The sequence below is a fragment of the Rutidosis leptorrhynchoides genome, chromosome 3 (genome assembly GCF_046630445.1).
Source record: "Rutidosis leptorrhynchoides isolate AG116_Rl617_1_P2 chromosome 3, CSIRO_AGI_Rlap_v1, whole genome shotgun sequence".
NCBI classification, from domain to species: Eukaryota; Viridiplantae; Streptophyta; class Magnoliopsida; order Asterales; family Asteraceae; genus Rutidosis; species Rutidosis leptorrhynchoides.
Genome location: NC_092335.1, coordinates 71452113 through 71471860, shown reverse-complemented (window position 1 = coordinate 71471860; position 19748 = coordinate 71452113). Strand labels below are relative to the sequence as shown.

The 19748-nt window shown below is 30.9% G+C and overlaps 1 protein-coding gene across 1 annotated transcript; it reads right to left on the bottom strand.

The window, feature by feature from the left end:
• Nucleotides 1-11759: 11759 nt before the first annotated feature.
• On the bottom strand, nucleotides 11760-18729 carry LOC139896312 (alpha-dioxygenase PIOX-like). The gene is made up of 10 exons (XM_071878934.1): nucleotides 18607-18729; nucleotides 18087-18353; nucleotides 14613-14762; nucleotides 14330-14463; nucleotides 14003-14216; nucleotides 13769-13914; nucleotides 12996-13223; nucleotides 12712-12914; nucleotides 12377-12620; nucleotides 11760-11985 (listed from the first exon to the last, which is right to left on the bottom strand). Exons 1-10 carry the CDS (start codon nucleotides 18727-18729, stop codon nucleotides 11760-11762), a joined length of 1935 nt encoding a protein of 644 aa, XP_071735035.1.
• Between the last annotated feature and the right edge of the window lie 1019 nt (nucleotides 18730-19748).

The following is a 19748-nucleotide window of genomic DNA, read 5'->3' as shown; positions in this document are numbered from 1 at the left end:
ATCTACTAATTGACGCGAATCCTAAAGATAGATCTATTGGGCCTAACGAACCCCATCCAAAGTACCGGATGCTTTAGTACTTCGAATTCGTTTTTATCATGTCCGAAGGATTTCCCGAAATGATAGGGGATATTCTTATATGCATCTTGTTAATGTCGGTTACTAGGTGTTCACCATATGAATGAATTTTATCTCTATGTATGGGATGTATATTGAAATATGAAATCTTGTGGTCTATTATTATGATTTGATAATATATAGGTTAAACCTATAACTCACCAACATTTTTGTTGACGTTTTAAGCATGTTTATTCTCAGGTGATTATTAAGAGCTTCCGCTATTGCATACTAAAATAAGGACAAGATTTGGAGTCCATGCTTGTATGATATTATGTAAAAACTACATTCAAGAAACTTATTTTTGATGTAATATATTCTTATTGTAAACCATTATGTAATGGTCGTGTGTAAACGGTATATTTTAGATTATCATTATTTGATAATCTACGTAATGCTTTTTAAACCTTTATCGATAAAATAAAGGTTATGGTTGTTTTAAAAATGAATGCAGTCTTTGAAAAACGTCTCATATAGAGGTCAAAACCTAGCGACGAAATTAATTAATATGGAACGTTTATAATCAATATGAACGAGACATTTCACCAGAATCACTGAGGATAGAACTATCAAGAATATATTTTCTTGATATGTTCAGAAGTTAAGTAGAATGAAAGAGTTATGTAACATGGCACATGATGACGGTATAGTCTGTGAATCATCATGTTTCATTAGAACTTCCGGCATGACTTATTGTAATATAATCACGTTGGCCAAGTGTCATTATATTATACTAACTCATGCTCTAATTCTCAACATTTCTCCAGAATTCATTCATAATTTATACTTAGATTTTACATAAGTTTCCAATATAATGGAATACGGGAAGCACGAAGAGGTATATAATTTCGGACAAGAATACTTATGAAAATATCCTCAGAAATATCGAGAATATTTATGATGATATTTTGGAATTTCTAAGTTCGAAAGTTGATAAAGAAAAATTTTCCGCAAGATATTCACTAAAGGTTTCATCGAATCCTTAATTATCTGGATTCTTTGAATATAGGGCTTAGTCCTTGTATTTGTCCTTGGTCTCCTTCAGGGTTAGTTCAATCCGTTTTTCAGTACCGAATTTTCTATCGAGCGTTCCCAACACTCCATTCTTTTATCATCACTTTTGGCCATTAAGGCCATCTACAACATGCTGCTTCGTCAGCATTTTCAAAGTTAATGAATTTTCAGTACCGAATTTTCTATCGGTCATCGCTGATTGTAATCGTCAAGATACAAAGGATGTTTAAGATGAAATCAAGTGGCAAACTTGAAGAATTGTTTAGTTTCATATGTTATAATCAGTATTTTAATTCATTTTAATTGTCCAATGTTAGTAGTCCACAGTTGATAGTCCACAGTTAACAGTCCAATAATTCATATATAGCGTAATATATAATATTCGAATTAATTAATACGTATCGTGACCCGTGTACATGTCTCAGACTCGATCACAACTCAAAGTATATATATTATTGTAGAATCAACCGCAACCCTGTATAGCAAACTCATGCATTACAGCATATAGAGTGTCTATGGTTATTTCAAATAATATATATAGATGCGTCGATATGATATGTCAAAACCTTGTATACGTGTCCCGATATTTAAAGTGCGTAAAATAAATAACAGAAATTAAATGACGATAAATAAAATTTCGAGAATATAAATTGCGATAAATAAAATGTAATCAGTTAGCTAGGAACAGTTAGCTAGGAACAGTTAGCGTGGACTCTTAACAAAATTCTTCTCATAGTTAAATTGTTTGTTTCTAACAAATTTTATTTTGTCCAATATTTTCTTCATTATGCCACTTGTTGAATTCTGATAGATCAAAATCCAAATATGAAATTGAATGAAAATGGTTATTCTGCGTTGAACGGATATGTATATCAGTGGTTGTAAATAGGATAGTAAATGACTATTGAATTAGATTTGAAAGAATGTACAGTGTACTTATTAATGTGAAATCTAAATTTTTCTCGGGTATTACCTACCCGTTAAAATATTTTCACCAATAACAGTTTGTACGAAAAAAATTTTAATTACAATCTTTATGAAAATATATATACATATATATTTTCCTCAGATGTAATCATGGATTTAATGAGTCAATATGATACTAAGCTCATTTAATTTACCGTTAGAACGAGAATATATAATCTTTAAGACTTTAGAGATTACATAATCGCCACGTAGAACGAAGATAATTGATGTAGATTGATATGTAGAACAAAAATAAAGTAGATAGAACGATAGGTAGAACAAAGATTATGCTCGCGGTACAGATAGTGATGTCAAGGCTGGTGATGTGGATGTTGCTATCGGTGGTACAAATGCTGTTGGTGCTGAGGTTGGTGATGACGTTGGTGTAATAAGTATAGCTTGTAAATCACGCACCATTCTTGTCAGAGTTTCTATCCTACCCTCTATCATTTCTATCCACCCACTCATCTGATTCGATAGATCTTGATTATCAATTCAAAGTTCCCTAACTTCTTCTAATATTCCCCTTCGATTGGTATTCGGAAGTAGGGGTTGAATATTTTCTGATATTGCAGTAATGTGACCTTCGAGGAGGAATATTTTGGTAAGAAGGGTGAAAACAATGTTGCGCATAGGTTCACCAGTGAGTACATCATTTTCTTCGATGTTAGGAGGTAAGTTTGGTTCACGGTAGGGTTCGCCTTCTTCATTTCTCCATCGGGTGAGTAAGTCTCGGACCCACCCCCATCTCCTCCAGAAAGAAAAATAGCTAAATGGTTGAGGCACTTCAGGTTTTTTGACTTCAGAGTCTATTTCAATATACATCTCAAAATCGCTCCCGGAACTAATGGAATCCAAACTAGGTGTAGGATCCATCTTTTACGATTAGTTAGAGGATTTTGATATGAAATAATTTTCGGATATCAGATGTTATTCTAATTATATAGAATACCTATATATAGTACAGAAGATCCCGTAGATTACGGAGGGAATTAAGGAGACGTGTTAGACAAGGTTTAATGTGATGGGATATGAATTTGTATGTACACCATCTATGCAATAATTGCAATAAGACGTGTCGAGACTGAAAATGATAGGTAGATATTTTTCGACAAAGAATGGTAAGCAAAATTCTTGACATGCAGACCAAGTTCAAGTCCAGACTTATTAATGTATCCTAACAACTACCAGGTCAAAGTCCAGACTCATTACTGCATCCTAACAACTACCAGTTAGACACACTAATGCAAGACCTGGTTAACTAAGACCACCACTCTGATACCATCTGTCATACCCCGTCCTAATCCACCTGGACGAAGTCATCAACATCTGGTCCCATTGCGAGGTACTGACCTAAATATGCCATGAATGACTCCAAGTAATATCTTTAGAATGAGCAAATGCACAGCGAAAGATTTCTTTCATACCTGAGAATAAACATGCTTAAAAGTGTCAACCAAAAGGTTGGTGAGTTCATAGGTTTATCATAAGAATCATTTCAATATATTAATAGACCACAAGATTTCCGTTTATAAATATATGTACACTCGCAAGTGTATAAAAGTATTCTATAAGTTGTTGAGTGCTTCGGTAACCATACTTAACAATTAATGTGGCATATTCCCTTTATTATGAAATCTCCCTACACTGTACCAAGTGTAGTAAAAACGAAGTACTATGCAACCGTTTACGATACTAGAGCGACTAGCCCGGTTGGGGTGGTCAAACCCGATAGATCTATCAATAGGATTCGCGCTTACATGTTCTTCCAACATGTAAATATTAGTTACCAAGCTATTAGGGAAGATATGCAAGGTGGTATAACTCAACGTAGAATATATTTTAAGTACTTGTGTCTATTTCGTCAAACATAGAAGCAGCGCATGTATTCTCAGCCCAAAAATATATATTGCAAAAGCAATTAAAAAGGGAGCAAATGAAACTCACCGTACTGTATTTTGTATTAAAAATACATAAGACGACATTGAACAAGTATAGGTTTGGCCTCGGATTCACGAACATATATCATTTATATATATTAACACACATAATGGTAATCAAATAATCACATCTATTAATTATATAATATTTATATATTTAGTGTTGTAGTTTATATAGAATTTGTACTACATTTTGTCTATATATAATATCTTAAATTATATACTATATATGTGTTTATTTTGTATACATATAGAAATATATTAATATGTTTAATATATAATTATAGGTAATATAAATATATTTTATGTATAAAATCTTTACTTGTTATAATGTAATAATAATAATGAAAATGATAATTTTAATAAAGATAGTAGTTTTAATAATTTTTGGAATTTTCATAATAATGATACTTTAAATAAATATGATAGTAAAAATAATATTACTAATAATAATAATAATAATAATAATAATAATAATAATAATAATAATAATAATAATAATATTATTATTATTATTATTATTATTATTATTATTATTATTAATAACTATAAAAATAATAATTTTACGAATAATAATAATAATACTAATATTTATATTAATAACTATATTGATAGTAATACTACTAATAATAACACTAATACTTATAATAATAATAATAATAATAATAATAATAATAATAATAATAATAATAATAATAATAATAATAATAATAATAATGAAATAACTACCTTTAAAATGATAACAAATATGTTACTGCCCGGGCTCGAACCCACGACCTCTCATTCCACACAAACACATCAAACCAGTCCCTCTGCCTTGCGTTTCTAATTTAGTTCCCCATCTAATTCTATTTAACCCGTATTTCTATTTCCATTTATTTTCTCTTCAGCCCAACAACACAAGATATGTAGCCCACTTCGAAAATTACTTGGCCCAAGATCTAAAATTGTTTCGGTGTCCAGGAATTCACAAGCAGAAGTCGATAACCTTAAAAAAAATAAAAGGATTTTGGTGTTTGGTTTCCTTTTTTTTCTATATATATCCGAACTTTACACCTAAACAACACTCAACATAATCGATCATCTCATCTTTCATAATCTTTACACCTAATCATTATCTTTATATCATTATCACCGTATGTTCATAATCATCATTCTCATCCATCTTCAACATTTAATTTCTGTAACTGGGGATGGGTTTCGATATTCACACAGGAACATAACTACTTATCAATAGTTAACGAGGGTTGTTGGTTTTTGAGTTATTTTTGTACAGGACTGAAACAGAAGACACCTGCAGTTAACAATGGAGATGGTGTATGTTGTGGTTTGATTGAAGCAAGGAGAAAACAGTTTGGCCATGAGTTTAAGGTGATAGTTTGTTTTCGACAGAATTAAATAGATAGATAGTTTTCGGTTATGATTAGGGTTATGTTAAGATAAAAAGTGGCGGATTTAGATTAGTGTTTGAACTGGGTTCATGAAGAAAAAAAAACAAGAAGAAACATAAATAAATCGATGGGCAACAACTATTGTGTTTGGGTGGTGTAGCTAGTGATGATGGTTATGGAGTTTGGTTACACCTTGATCGAATAAGATTGGAAACATACTTAAATAGTTGCTTGTTGTGTGGGTAGTTCGATTAATAACCAGAGATAGAAACAGTAGTGGGTTACGTTTGGGTATCGAACAACCAAAGTGATGTTGGCTTTGCATAAGAAGAGATCGGGCAGCAGTCTTGTAGTAGTGATGGGTTGGGTGTTCGACAGAAATAAATAAATAGATAAATAATTAAAATGGTGATGGTTTAGAAGAGAAACATATACGTTTGTAGCAGTGTTTAAGGTGTTGGTTGGTTGCTTCACGACATAAATAGAAAAGATAAGAAAATTGTTGTCGATGATCATGGTGGTAGGAGGTGGAGGATGGTGGTTGTTCTTAGTGGTTTATGGTAGTAGTGATGGCTGTGGTGAAGATGGTTCTTAGGATTAGGGTGACTCATGGTAGTCTTTGTTGTGTTTGTTCCAAAGGTTACAATAGAAGATCGAAATAGAAGAAAAAAAAGAATTAAGAAGGTGACGTTGGTTATGGGTGGCTCGTGAGTGCAGGTGGTGGTCTTGGTGTTCGATGGTGGTTTGTAGGAGGTGGCCGGTGTCTTGATTGGTGAAGGTTTAGTGATGGTAGTTCGTATGATGGTGGTGATCAAATGATGAGTTAAATTTACGCAGAGATAGATAGATGGTTATATAGACTTGTAATGTATATATGTATATATTAAGTCTTAAAGATAAATATAGATTGATAGATTGTGATTTGGTTGAGTTTTTCAATGATGAGGTGGTGGTTTTTGGACGTATAGATAAAGAAAAAGGTAGATGGATATGGTTGATATTTCATGTCCTTTTTAACTCTAATATATATATATATATATATATATATATATATATATATATATATATATATATATATATATATATCTATAAGTTCTTATAAAATTCTATTTTGCTGACGTCATTAAATAGATAAACTCAGGCATTAAAATATAATCTGGAACACGTGGCATTATGTAGTTAATTTGAAGAAATAATTATGATGTAATTAACTAACAATTAAAATAAATAATTCACGATTAAAAAAATAAAAATAAAGCAGCACACATGGGACTAGGGAGTTGAGCGTAATCTGTTGAAAATATTGCCTGTTGTTGTCTTGGGACTATAATACGGAGTGATATTTTGCAGCTTTAACTATGAATCCTACTGATTTCAAATTCAAATTCGAATTCATCCTTTTTGTATGCCAAATCTAACAATGAAACAAGCATTCAAAAGTTTTCTTCGTAATGATATGATTATTCTCTCTTTAAACACTTGCAATCGTTAACAAAATCAGGTGTGTGTTTATTTTTTCTATTAAACCTTTTGTATAAAGCTTTGAATGTTTGTATTCGTTTGTGTAAATCATGTTTGCAATTCGTTAATAAATCTTCGATTGTTAACAAAATCAGGTTTGTGTTTAGATTTTCCATTAAATCTTTTGTATAAATCTTTGATTCTATGTTAATATTCTATCGACTTAATATTGATTTTTGAATACTAATTTTCAGAATTTCTAATCACATCTTGAAAGAATTTGATTTGGGACTTAAATGGATGCTAGAAACCCACTAACGCTGCTCAAAGGTTTGTTTCATATCTTATATTTTTTCTTTTATGAACTTTTTGTCGGTGAATCTGACATTGGATGATATGAGCTTTATATATGTCTGTTGAACAACAAGTGTTCGTTGAAATGCCAAATATTTTATATGAATACCAGGTGTTTGATTAAATGCCTAAATGAAAATTCGAGTTTTGTTTATTCTCCCTTGACTTCATCGCTATGGTTTTATGTTTCATGTTAGGTTCATACAAACCACACATACTCTGATTTGGATACATTCCAAGAATTTTTTACAATGCCAATGTTACTTAGTGATTTAGCCTTTACCGCATGTTTGTTATTCTTTTTAAAATAATGTTATTCGTTGTACGGGGCCAGATGACAAATGTTCGTTGTGCCATTGGGCATGGTGATCGATGCAAGTTCTTACTGTTTATGCTAAAATCTTTAGGTGTAAAATCCTGAACGTATGTCTATGTTTTGGTATGTTCAGATTTTTATTTTTATTTATAAGGTGTCTTTGTAGTTTATAATAGTTCATAGTAGTGAAACCAAAGATACTAAGATGGATGATAACACTTGATACATCCCCATCTTTAAAGTTAATAGAAGTTCAAAGTTGATACATCCCCATAATCTGAGTTAATAGAAGTTCAAATAGTGCAGATTAGGATAAAAAACATGGACGTAAGTTATAACGTTTTTTTGTACAGGGGTCTAATTGGGTAGGTCTAAAAATAAAAAACTAAATGTAATAATAACATTTATTTGTGTAACTGAAAGGTTCACAACCAGTAACTCTTTGTAAAGTTGATTTCTATATCAAAGTTTTGCTAAAAAGATGCTTCAAATGTTCCGTCCAGTTTATAGTACATCACACTATTCTGTTTGGGTCTGCTTTGTACAGGGGTCTAATTGGGTGGGTCTAAAAAACAAAAACTAGATGTAAGTTATAACATTTTATGTACATCTGAAAGGTTCACAACCGGTAACTCTTTGTAAAGTTGATTTCCATCTCAAACTATTACTAAAAAGATGCTTCAAGTGAACCATCCAGTTTTATAGTACATCACACTTCTCAGTTTGGGTCTGCTTTGTACATCCTGACCCTTTTGGCTTACTTATGCGATTTTAATATTTTTTATTCTCTCTTATAGCATATAGTTGTCAAGTACTGTAATGTATATGATCAAACCAAGTTGTAAATTATTTGGATATCAATAAAGTTTGATGCCTTAAAAAATTTCAAAGTTTTAATATGAAAATTATCACACATGTCAATCTTGACCCAAAATGTAATGTACTATGACAATAGGCAATTTTGAATTTAGGTTACTAAATTGTTGCTTCTCAGTTACTATATATTCAGCTGGTCTAATAACAGTTTATAACTTTTTAGTATATATTTAGTTACCATATGTCAATCAGCCCTTATACTGCTTAAGTGTAAGCATCACTGTTCAAAATTGTTAATTATGAATATATTTATTATCTTATAATTGGCTTACATTGTGTTTTGCCGACAACTTTGTGATTTCTAATGAGTAGGCTTTAACGCATGTTATAGTACATATCGAACTATTGGTTTTAGGTTGTGCTTAACCTGAATTTAAGTTGTACAGGTCCATACAAAATTATAAATGTGTTAATCATGATTGGTGATACATCAATAAACATGAATAGCAGCTAAAGGGCTGAAATTTAGCTAAAGTGTAATAGCATAGAAGTTTTTACGTAATATTATCTTTTGTAAAAAAAATCTTGGTTCACTTTTCATAATGTATGTAGTATGTACATGTACGTAGTATGCATATATAAATAGTTGAATACCAACTTTCAATTCCTGTGTTTTAGTTGTAACTCTAATCTCTTCAAAGAAAAATTTAGTCACAAGTGATTTTATCTTTGCGATGTGAATGAATTTTGTAACGGTGTTCATGATAGGTTGAGTTCTAACCCTACTATTATTTTTTAGTTTTAGGCGTTGAAGATGAATCCGTTCAGGTTAGGAAGGTTTACCACTTAAACTCTTAAAATGAGTTAATTCTGATGTTTTGCCCAAAGTTTTTTATCTACATAAATCACTTTGAATACCTAACAGGTGAAAACAGTAGAGTTTTACTCAGGTTAAGGACAGCATATTAAGAGGATTTTTGGGTCTGGATTGCCCCTCAGTTTTGCACAGGTTAAAGATGGTTTCTTGGTCCTTTTTTGCAATTTTTTACATATGTATGCTGGGTGTTTAATGAAATGTCAAAATGAGTAGTTGGAATTTATTTAATTTAGACAATGATGTTAGTTATGTTAGTTTTCCTTCTTTACGTAACCTTAAATTTGTAATTGCATAAATTCATGAAATTGCAAGTAAAATCTAAATATGGTATAGTATGTGAGAATTTTGCTCAATATATGCAATCTCCTTTCCTTAAGTTGAGTCGTTTTCTATAAAGTTTCAAACAAACCTATGAATTTACGGTCTTTAAATTGCATCATTTTATACATACTTTTAAACAACCCGTGAATTCACGGGTCTTTAAACTAGTATATATATAAACTAATGATGTAATCCTTATTTATAATAGTAATATAATATAATTATAATAATCAAACACAATTATGGGAATGAAACTTTTAACAAAAAAAGTAAACATGTGATGTAAAACTTTAAGACACAGTCATCGAATTTGTGATATTGACTCACAACTGAATTTTCAAAAGTTGACAAAGGAGTAATAGTATTACTTGTCTGTAAATGATTAACAGAAGAGCCGCCTTCCATTATTATTTTACAGACCGGATTTCGTACTCCATCGTTAATTAGTGACGGATAAAAGTCTTCGAAATATTCCCAAATTTTTATAGTAATCATCTTTATTTATATCGGTCATTATGGTATAAAATTCGATCATTATCTATTAAATAAAAATTACATTAATTATTCACCCCCAACCCCCAAGTAAAATATAAAAAGTTTTAAAATTTGACAAACAAGTTCTACATATATTATTATTAAGTCTAAAATTTATAAAATTCATTTTTGAATTACCGTTTATTTTAAAATCACATAATTGAGCATTACCGTTGTTTACTAAATAACTTCGAAATCACAAAATATATATTTAATTTACTTTTTATGTATATATAGATTTATTTTAATAATAAATTTTGTTATCTCCTATATCATTTTATAATTTAAATCATATATTATATCAAACTATATTTCAAATTATTATATATATATATATATATATATATATATATATATATATATATATATATATATATATATATATATATATATATATATATATATATATATATATATATATATATAAGTATATATGTATTTATTTATTTACAAGAAATAATTCGTGAATCATCGAGAATAGTCAAAAGTTAAATGAATTCATGTAAACAGTTTCAAAATTTTGTAACTTAATATTACAGACTTTACTTATCTTGTCGAAATCATATAAGATTTAAGTTTAAATTTGGCCGAAAATTTCAGGGTCTTCACAAATCTTGAGGTTCATGTTGCTACTGATTCAGTTGAAGTAGCTCATACTTTGGTTGGTTTAGAGGATGTTGAACATCCGGTTATTTGTTCTAATGTTTTCAATTCACACCTTGCTATTCCTACTATTAGTGATGGTGTGACTAAGTCTCTGCCAAATAAAAAAGCGGGTTCAAATAAAAAGAATATAGAGTCTAACAGTGAGAGTTTCATTTTACGGGATGGGATGAAGCGAATGTCGGGAAGTCGAAAGATAGCAAGAGTGGTATTTGTTCAAGATTTAGCGGATCACAGACTAATTCCACCTTGTGAAGGAACTCTCGTTGGAAGAACTCTCGTCGAAAGTTCCTACTCCAACGTTCTCACTTATACTTTCAATTCTCGGATAGGTAAAGGCGTCCATATTGATAAAATCGGCGGGATTACAAATTTGTCGGATCAAAGAAAACGCTAAGGTTCTTTTAAGTCGGTTAAGCTGACCTAAGTTATTTGCTTTGTGATGTGTTGCTTATGCTTTTGGTATCTTGATCGTATTTATTGTGTTAGATTTGATGTTTATCTTGTTGATCTCGTTAGTGTTTAGTTGTAAGTTTTCTTTGGGATCCGCTTAAGTTCGGACTGAGTTAGTTTATCGGTTGTGATGCTTACTCTTCTCACACCTTCTCGCTAGCTACCTTTTCTCACGTCTCAGTTAAGATTGCTTCATCTTCGATGAAGTTTTCTTTTTTTAATAGTAATAATTACTTTAGGTATAAAAAAATTAAAACAAGAACATATCATTTCATTAAATTAATAACATACACTCACATAAATCAATAATGATAATTTTATTATTATTATTATTATTATTATTATTATTATTATTATTATTATTATTATTATTATTATTATTATTATTATTATTATTATTATTATATTTTATTATTTAATTAATATTTTATTTAATATTTATATAACAAAACAATAAATTTAAAAAGGTCACTCGCAAGAGATCAAACCCAACCCTTTTATATACACACATAATAAATAATCATATACGGAGTATATTAATTAGGCACACGAAAGTATATTGGTATGGGATTACTAGGCTCCGGTGGAGCATCCCACACCGTGAATGCACTTGCCGAATTCATCCAATGATCAGTCATCTCCGAGTAATGTCGATCCAATACATCTTTTAAACTCTCTGTTTTGTTCACCCATTCTAACCCTTTTTTCGTGTACACCTCTTCATTGAAGTCACTCGTGAAAAATCTATCTGCTTCAAGTCTCCTGCAAATTTATACATGTCGATTAATATTCTACTACCGATGTTTGTATATTATAAATTTAATCGGTCAAAGTTAGATTATTAGTTGAAAGTTGAATTTATTCGGCCAAAATATGTCAAAGTCAAAATTGATCAAATACGGACAAAGTAAAATTTTGATCGACGTACGACAAGTAACTGATCTGACCTATTAGTCACTATAAGGTTACGATCGACTAGTTTTTTCGACTAGTAGCTTTTATAACCTTTTTTTTTAACGTTGTTAGTTAGTTTTTTTTTTTTTTTTTTTTTTTTTTTTGTAGAAAAAACAAAAACTTATATACAAACGAGTTTTTTAGTACTTTTGTGATTCAATTACTAAACATTAATTTCATAATGTGTTAAGAGTTGTACCTTGATGCCATGATGATAAAAATAACAAAAGCAGTCTCACTAATAGCAAACCCTCTGATCTTTTTCTCAGCAGCCATTCCAACCAACAAGTCGAGCAGCTCCACGTCATCATCGTACACTTCACGTAACGTATCAATAGCTTCTTGATCGTCTGTTAGATCTTCCCATTTGGAGATAGGGATCAAGAAAAGCGATCTACGAAATTCATTGTATCTTGCTACATTCCTTTCCCTATCCCTGTAAACTGCGTACATCATAATGGTACAAATTATTATATACCACAACCGGCATATTTTAAACAAGACTAGCTTGGTTAAATAAAGATGACATCATACTCTCGAGTGAGGGTAAATCCACATGATCACGACGAGCAGTTCCATCGACATTTTGAGGCACAATGTCTCTAAGCCATGTCGGATAATTCCATAGTTCAAGTGCACCACTTGCTTGATGTCCCATTGATACCATTTGCGTCGTGAATCCTATTTCCGATAGTAACTCCTCCCCTCCACTACCAATTAAATTGATCATGTCAACTCTGTACATTAATTATCGATCATGAGCAGATTAAGAAGTAATTAAGGTTTCAAAGAAGGTATTTGAAATTTACTAGTCTTACTTTTTAGCCAATTTTGGAGACTTGTTAATTCCTGGTGTTGAATTCAAATCCCTGATGAAAAGTTGATCAGGTAAAAGAGAGTGCATTCTGTAAACACTCACAAACTCTTCTGTTAGTGAGTAAGGTACTCCATGATTATTGGGTTTCTTTAACCCTACAAGACCTCCTAAAATAGCTCCACCAACATGCCCAAATGTGTCCTTGAATTTTTTTCCAAGTAGCCCATACCTGAATTAGTTCATTTTTATTATAATTAACACCCTTTAATTGGTCATCAACATGGTTGTAAAAGTCTCACCACTAGGCACATTAGTTTGGATTTTGAAGTAGTCCCATTACTCTCCGATTTGATCGATTTATTCGGTCCGAGTTGTCAAAAGTTCAAACAAGTCCGTAAAATTGAATTAATTATTTCAAAATCGGTCAAATACGTCAAAAGTGTGGGGTGTTCTATGACCCCACCACTTTAAAAATTTTTTATACAATGTATACTTCAAACTATATAGGACACCATTAAATTTATGTTTTTTAGATAAACAACCAATAAAGTACTCTTTTAAATGTAAATAGTTTTTAAAAAAAATTTGAGACCCCATTGATTTTTATTCTGAATTCGCTACTTATCAAAGTCAAAGTTGGTTGACATATGACTAGTCCCGACTAGTCTCTAACTTAGCTAATTAGTCCCTACAAGGTCCGGACCAACTAGTCCGTGACTAGCAACATTTACAACCTTGGTTATTAATCTAATTAATTTCAACCACTTTAATTACCAGTTAGCTCTCATCGCTACATGAAGCATGTCGGTTTTAAGAAGCTCAACAGTCCAATCAATGGTGTGAATCTTGGCAATCACCCCTGAAGTTACTAGTCTTGCATAACGGTATAGATCTTCATCTTCCAAATCATGGTATTCTTTCTGATTACCACACACACAACTTTACAAATTAGAATTACATATTACTAGCTATTTCATTAGGAAGTTTTTATGTGCGAGTATAAGTTACCTTCAACGTGTCGCAAATGGCATTATGTTCGAGGATGAATAGTGCTTGTAAGGTTGATAAACCAATCCAATTATTACGAACATCGCCTGATAATGCAATTCCATCTTTATCATGTTGGAGAAGACCGTCTTGTCCAATCTTTAGCTTTCCATCTTCGAACGTTCTCAATTGTTTCGATTTATTTGCGTTGTTTCCATAAATTGCACTCCCATCCCTACAAGTGTTCAGATGCATCAGCAAAGATAATGCGTGCAAAATATAAACGGAAGCAACGTTATGCTGTCACAATTAGATGTTATCTATGCGTTATAAGTTATTTGTTCGTACCACCAAGGAGTTCTGATGTTAAGATGGCCTTTCTTGATATCATGAAAACCGGTATCGAATTCTTTAGTCTTGTAAAACTTGAAGGATTTAAGAGGGCATTCACTGGCTACTTCCATTGGTGCCTTAAGCTCAATCTGAAATTTAAAATGCATGGTCATGATTTTAGCTACGCATTATTTAGTAGTAGATCTTTTTCAAGTTATATTATTACTTGATCGATAATTAAGTCAGGATATAATTTTTGTGAGAAAGAATTGTAGAGGTCATTATATATTGATGGAACCTGATTAGTTGATTCAAGATGATCAATCCAATCATGAATCATGAACTGAATCCATGAAGCAGCAATCATGTTGAACTGTTTTCCGGTATCTATAAGTTTCCTGCGTGTAAGAAGCTTTGTTGCCACCACCATAGGATCCGGTATTAGTATCTGCATACAAAAAACAAAAAGTTTTAATATTTTGTTAATCCAATATTATGTCGGTGACCAACCGGGTAAGATATGCCTACGTCAGAAGTATCCATGTCAAAAAAATCCCACAAATGTAAATTTGAATAAAGTTCAGGGACAACAACATAATATTATCATATACTTTTGAATGTTTTCTTAATAAATAAAAACCATAATCATAATCATAATCATAATCATAATAATCATAATAATAACAAATAAAAGGAACACAAAAATTGATATAACTTGACCCTACAGAATTTTGCTAGGTAACGCACAAACACCAGTCGTTTTTAGACCACTCAGAATCATGCTTAAAGTTTTGATCCTTTTAGCCGCCACATCAGACTCGTATAAGCAACAAAATGCTACATCTAACACATAATAATCCCTCTTTATCATTATTAAAATAATACTCCTCCTGATATACTATATACAAGCATTAAAGCATAGAGTCTAAGCAATTTAAAGAATGTTGTCCTCACCTTTTCCAAGAAACATTCACCATAGCCATGGCTAAGGCTCCCACAACGAGTTTTGCGGTGAGGCCGTGCATATGGTGATGAGCTCATGGCGAATGAAAGAGCAGTTATGACCCGTGTTGTAAATCTCCCGAGAACTCGTTTTTAGAAGGCAACCGAGACGAGATGTGCATCTCCCGAGATATCTCGGTCAACGGGGTCAAACTTAGTCAAAGCCATGATTTCTCGGATTTTCTTGCTAATTTGTAAGATTTTCTTATAAAAATCAATAATTTCTAAGATTTTCTCGCATATTTCTCGGATATTTTTGTAAAATCTCGTAAAAACGTATATATATATATATATATATATATATATATATATATATATATATATATATATATATATATATATATATATATATATATATATATTTATTAAAAACAGCATAAAGTCAACGTAAGTCAACGTCCGAGATCTCCCCGAAATTATTCCGAGATGCCGAGATCTCCCTAAAAAAGTCCAAACGAGATGTCCCCGAGATCCGAATTCTCCAACCTTGGTTATGACGAGTGTAAAAGGACTCTATAAAGAGTGGTCTAAATGTTAGTATACTCCATAATGTAATACGCGAGTATTACTTTATTACTTTATACGGAGTACATAATATATTACGGAGTACATATTTAATTACTCTTTTTCTCAACTCCTCAGGGGTAAACATTACCTTTATAAATATATAACGGATAAGATTTTTTCTGAATTGTATTTTTATTATTTATCAGGTCATCTTAAACACGATGCTAGTAAAATTCGAACATGCAATCTCTTGTAAGAATTTCAATATGCCAATCACTGATCAATCACTAGAGTATTTTAATATAATCTATAACAAGTTAATTATATTTTCGAATATACATAAAATTGTTTTGAGGCATGATGTTGCCATTAAACTATAACAAAGAAAAACTTGAAATAATTGAATAACTCATTTGCTGTGTAAAACGTAAAAATTTAATAGTAGATATTATATTATATTTTTCATGAGAAGAAAAGCAATATAAGATAACTTTAAATTTCATTTGCTATGTAAAACGTAAACTTTAATATTGGATGTTATATTTTTCATGAGAAGAAAAGCAATAAAAGATAACTTTAAATTTCAAAAATAATATATATAAATGAAAGTAATTAACAAATGTTTATTTTACTTTCTGGACAATTATTTTTATAGAAACAAGTGGATATATGTACATGACGTAATTGTTCAACAGCTCCATTACATATCAAGTAATGCCAAAATTAGACAATAAATTAATTAATTGTGAATATCTGCTCATGACATGCGATATTATGTGTAAACATTTTTTAACTTTAGTATTTAACTATTAACGATAGTCGGTGTTTTAATTATAACTTAAAATGTAGTAGTTAGGGGTATCTACGTGGTGGTTAGAGTGCCTACATTGTTAGTTTCTTCGTGAATAAAAAAATATATTTACCATCCGCTAGCATTAGTAATTTAGTACTCGTATATACTTAATAATATATTTTCTATGAGTTTTTTCAAAGGAAAAAAACTAATGATACAAGAAGAACTAATTTTAGAAAGAGATCGAAATGTAAGAATTTATACTAGATATCACACAATAGAGATTCAGACTTACGTACATAATCAGACTTAATGGTAACATCATGTCTCAAAACAATTTCAAAAAGGTGATTAGGCATTCGACTCACATGAATGAGCTGCAAAATATTTCTCATGAAATTACCTGTTCATTTCTTGATCTCGGAAGTCTCGAACGTCTAGCGTTCGATCCTCACCATACGCGATGTCTCAATGGATTTTCTGTGAGGTTTCCTCTTATAGGGCTGTAGGACTATAACATTTGTCTGAGAAGTAATCAAGTGAGTGAGTTCTAACATTGCGTTCGGACTCGTCAATATTCCAAGGCTCCGTTAAGAAAAGGGCAATTAATGAAAAGGGTATATGGTGCAAATTATTATTATTATTTTTTTGAACGACAAATTTATTAAAAGCTACCATCTCACTAGCGAGAAACTAGAGAGGGGCGCAACAACCAATTACAAAGGCCTTAAAAGCCAATCGTTCCAACTAAATGTTTCTTTGACTCTATCCGTAATCCAATTAAAAGAGTACATACGATTTAAATCAAATAACTCTTGTTTCTTCAATTTCTTTGAAGCAAATAGAACATCGTTCCGATACCTCCAAAGAATCCAAGTCGTAGCAGCAAAGATATTATATAACCGTAATTTTGTTAACGGAGTATTATTTTAAAACTTAATTAATATTGAGTCTAATTGTATTAAGTGTTAAAAAGTTATCTGTTCGTTAAAGTTGACGCACTAATCAGAATGCAATGATTTATATCTATACATATAAATCGACCACACTTAAACATCTTTAGATCTTTAAATTTATTTACAGATTTGATATAATAGTTACATATTTTATTTATTATTACAATTACTGAGTATTATTTATTTTGATCACCAACATCGAAAAGTTCCGATCCAACTACCCTCTCAGAGTCTCAGTGTGACTGTCACTCATGTATATTCGTATCCCATGCCATACAATCCATAACCAAATATTAAATCAAACACACACAAAAATACAAAATAAAATCAATGAATCATTTTTCTAACATAAATAACGCGCCAAGTGTTACTACGGAGTAATATTTATCCAAGCTATAAAATCTACCTAAAACATTGAATCCCTTTAATTTTGTATATTAATTGTATTTTATTTTATACTTTTTAAGTCATAACAAAAGAAGTAATGCATATATATGCTAAGTATAATATATACCTTGTCTTTTTGATCAACCGGAGGCATATTCCGGCCAAAGAAAGTCCCTTCACTTCCGGCACCTTCGTTGAAAGAATCATTGAACTCCTCGTCAGCTGTTCGATATCGAAATTCAGCTGGATCGAACCGGACTCCAACTGGTGTCTTCCCAACATTAAGCAAGTTGTACTCGTCGTGAAGATGTCGTCGTATCGCTAGGTATATAAGTCCCAAGAACACCGGCAAACGATGCCATTGGATACCGATCTTATCAATACCATGTACAATCTAAATTACATACAATGGAACCTTGGAATAAGTTCAAACTATTTTTTTATTTTTTTTTTTGGTAAAGAAAAAAAGTTAAAACTAAAAAGTAGTAGTATATTAAGCAACATGCAGCAACATATGCTTTTGACCTAACGGTATACGATCATGAAGCTATGTGTTCAAGTCTTAGTTTTATGTTACCGTCATTTTGCAAAAAACAAAAAAGAGAGATGATACAACATGCATGCATGCAAATGTATGATGTGCGTACCATGAAAAGAAGACGATCGATGAGTGTCATCCTTTGAAAGATAACATGAAAATCGTGATGGATGAAGTGTTTGATGGGTGAAATGAGAAGAGATTTTGCAGATGATACAAATGGAATAACCATCTTGGATATGAACTTAATTAATTAATTAAGGAACGTAGTTTTAATATATATGTTTAATAGTATTGTTTAATTTGTAAAATTTACAACTGCAAAAAAGCCTATTTATAGAGTGGTTTTCAAAGGGTGATGGTGAGAACTTGAGTCACGTCTAATAGGTTGACACAGAGATATTCATTTCAAATTCATATTCAAGATTAAGAAAAAATACACAAGATGAGTTATCAATAGAACATGTTAAAACAAATAATTTATATGTGAATACTTGTTTATTTCTCTTAAAACGTACTACAATCCTTCCTAGCAAGATGTATGATAGGATCAACAACTACAAACGTCTTAGAAAGTCACAAGTTCCATATTATTAAAAGGGTTAAAGTCAAAAATAGGCTACAAACTTACACAAATGTACCGATGTCGCCCACAAACCCATTTCCGTTCTATTGTCGCCTACAAACTTTCAAAAAGTGTACCAATGTAAAGAAAAACTTTTAAAAAGTGTACCAATGTAAACAAAAATGACTTGCTACCGGCTAAACTAGTTAAAATCAACACGTGTCGTTCGTGGATTGGATCTTAATTCTTAAAAAAATAAAAATAAAAAAAATCATGTCAAAATTAGTATGTAACAGGTCAAAACTATAAAATGTTGATATTAGCACATTTTTTGAAAGTTTGTAGGCGACAGTATGTGACAACCCGGAAATTTCCAACCAAATTTAAACTTTAATCTTTATATGTTTCCGACACGATAAGTAATATTTGTTAAGTTAAATTGCAAGAATTTTAAACTATGTTCATACATTCATTCAACCTCGACCATGTTCCAACGATTCACGAACCATTAAACGAATATGATTATATATGTATATGTATATATATATTATAACTTGAAACGTAAACAAAATATTAGATTAAATACTTTATATGATTGTATCTGTTTCAAAATATTTATCAATGGAATTAGAAGATAAGTTCAAATGATTGAATTATCAGATATATTGAATTATGATTACAAGTCT

Coding starts and splice junctions, on each gene's coding strand:
- LOC139896312 (XM_071878934.1), bottom strand. CDS start 18,729: ATGGTTATTCCATTTGTATCATCTGCAAAATCTCTTCTCATTTCACCC. Junction 14,763..18,086: donor CGGTTGATCAAAAAGACAAG/GTATATATTATA, acceptor TTTTGTATGCAG/ATACTAATACCGGATCCTAT. Junction 13,224..13,768: donor GTAGCGATGAGAGCTAACTG/GTAATTAAAGTG, acceptor GAACTAATTCAG/GTATGGGCTACTTGGAAAAA.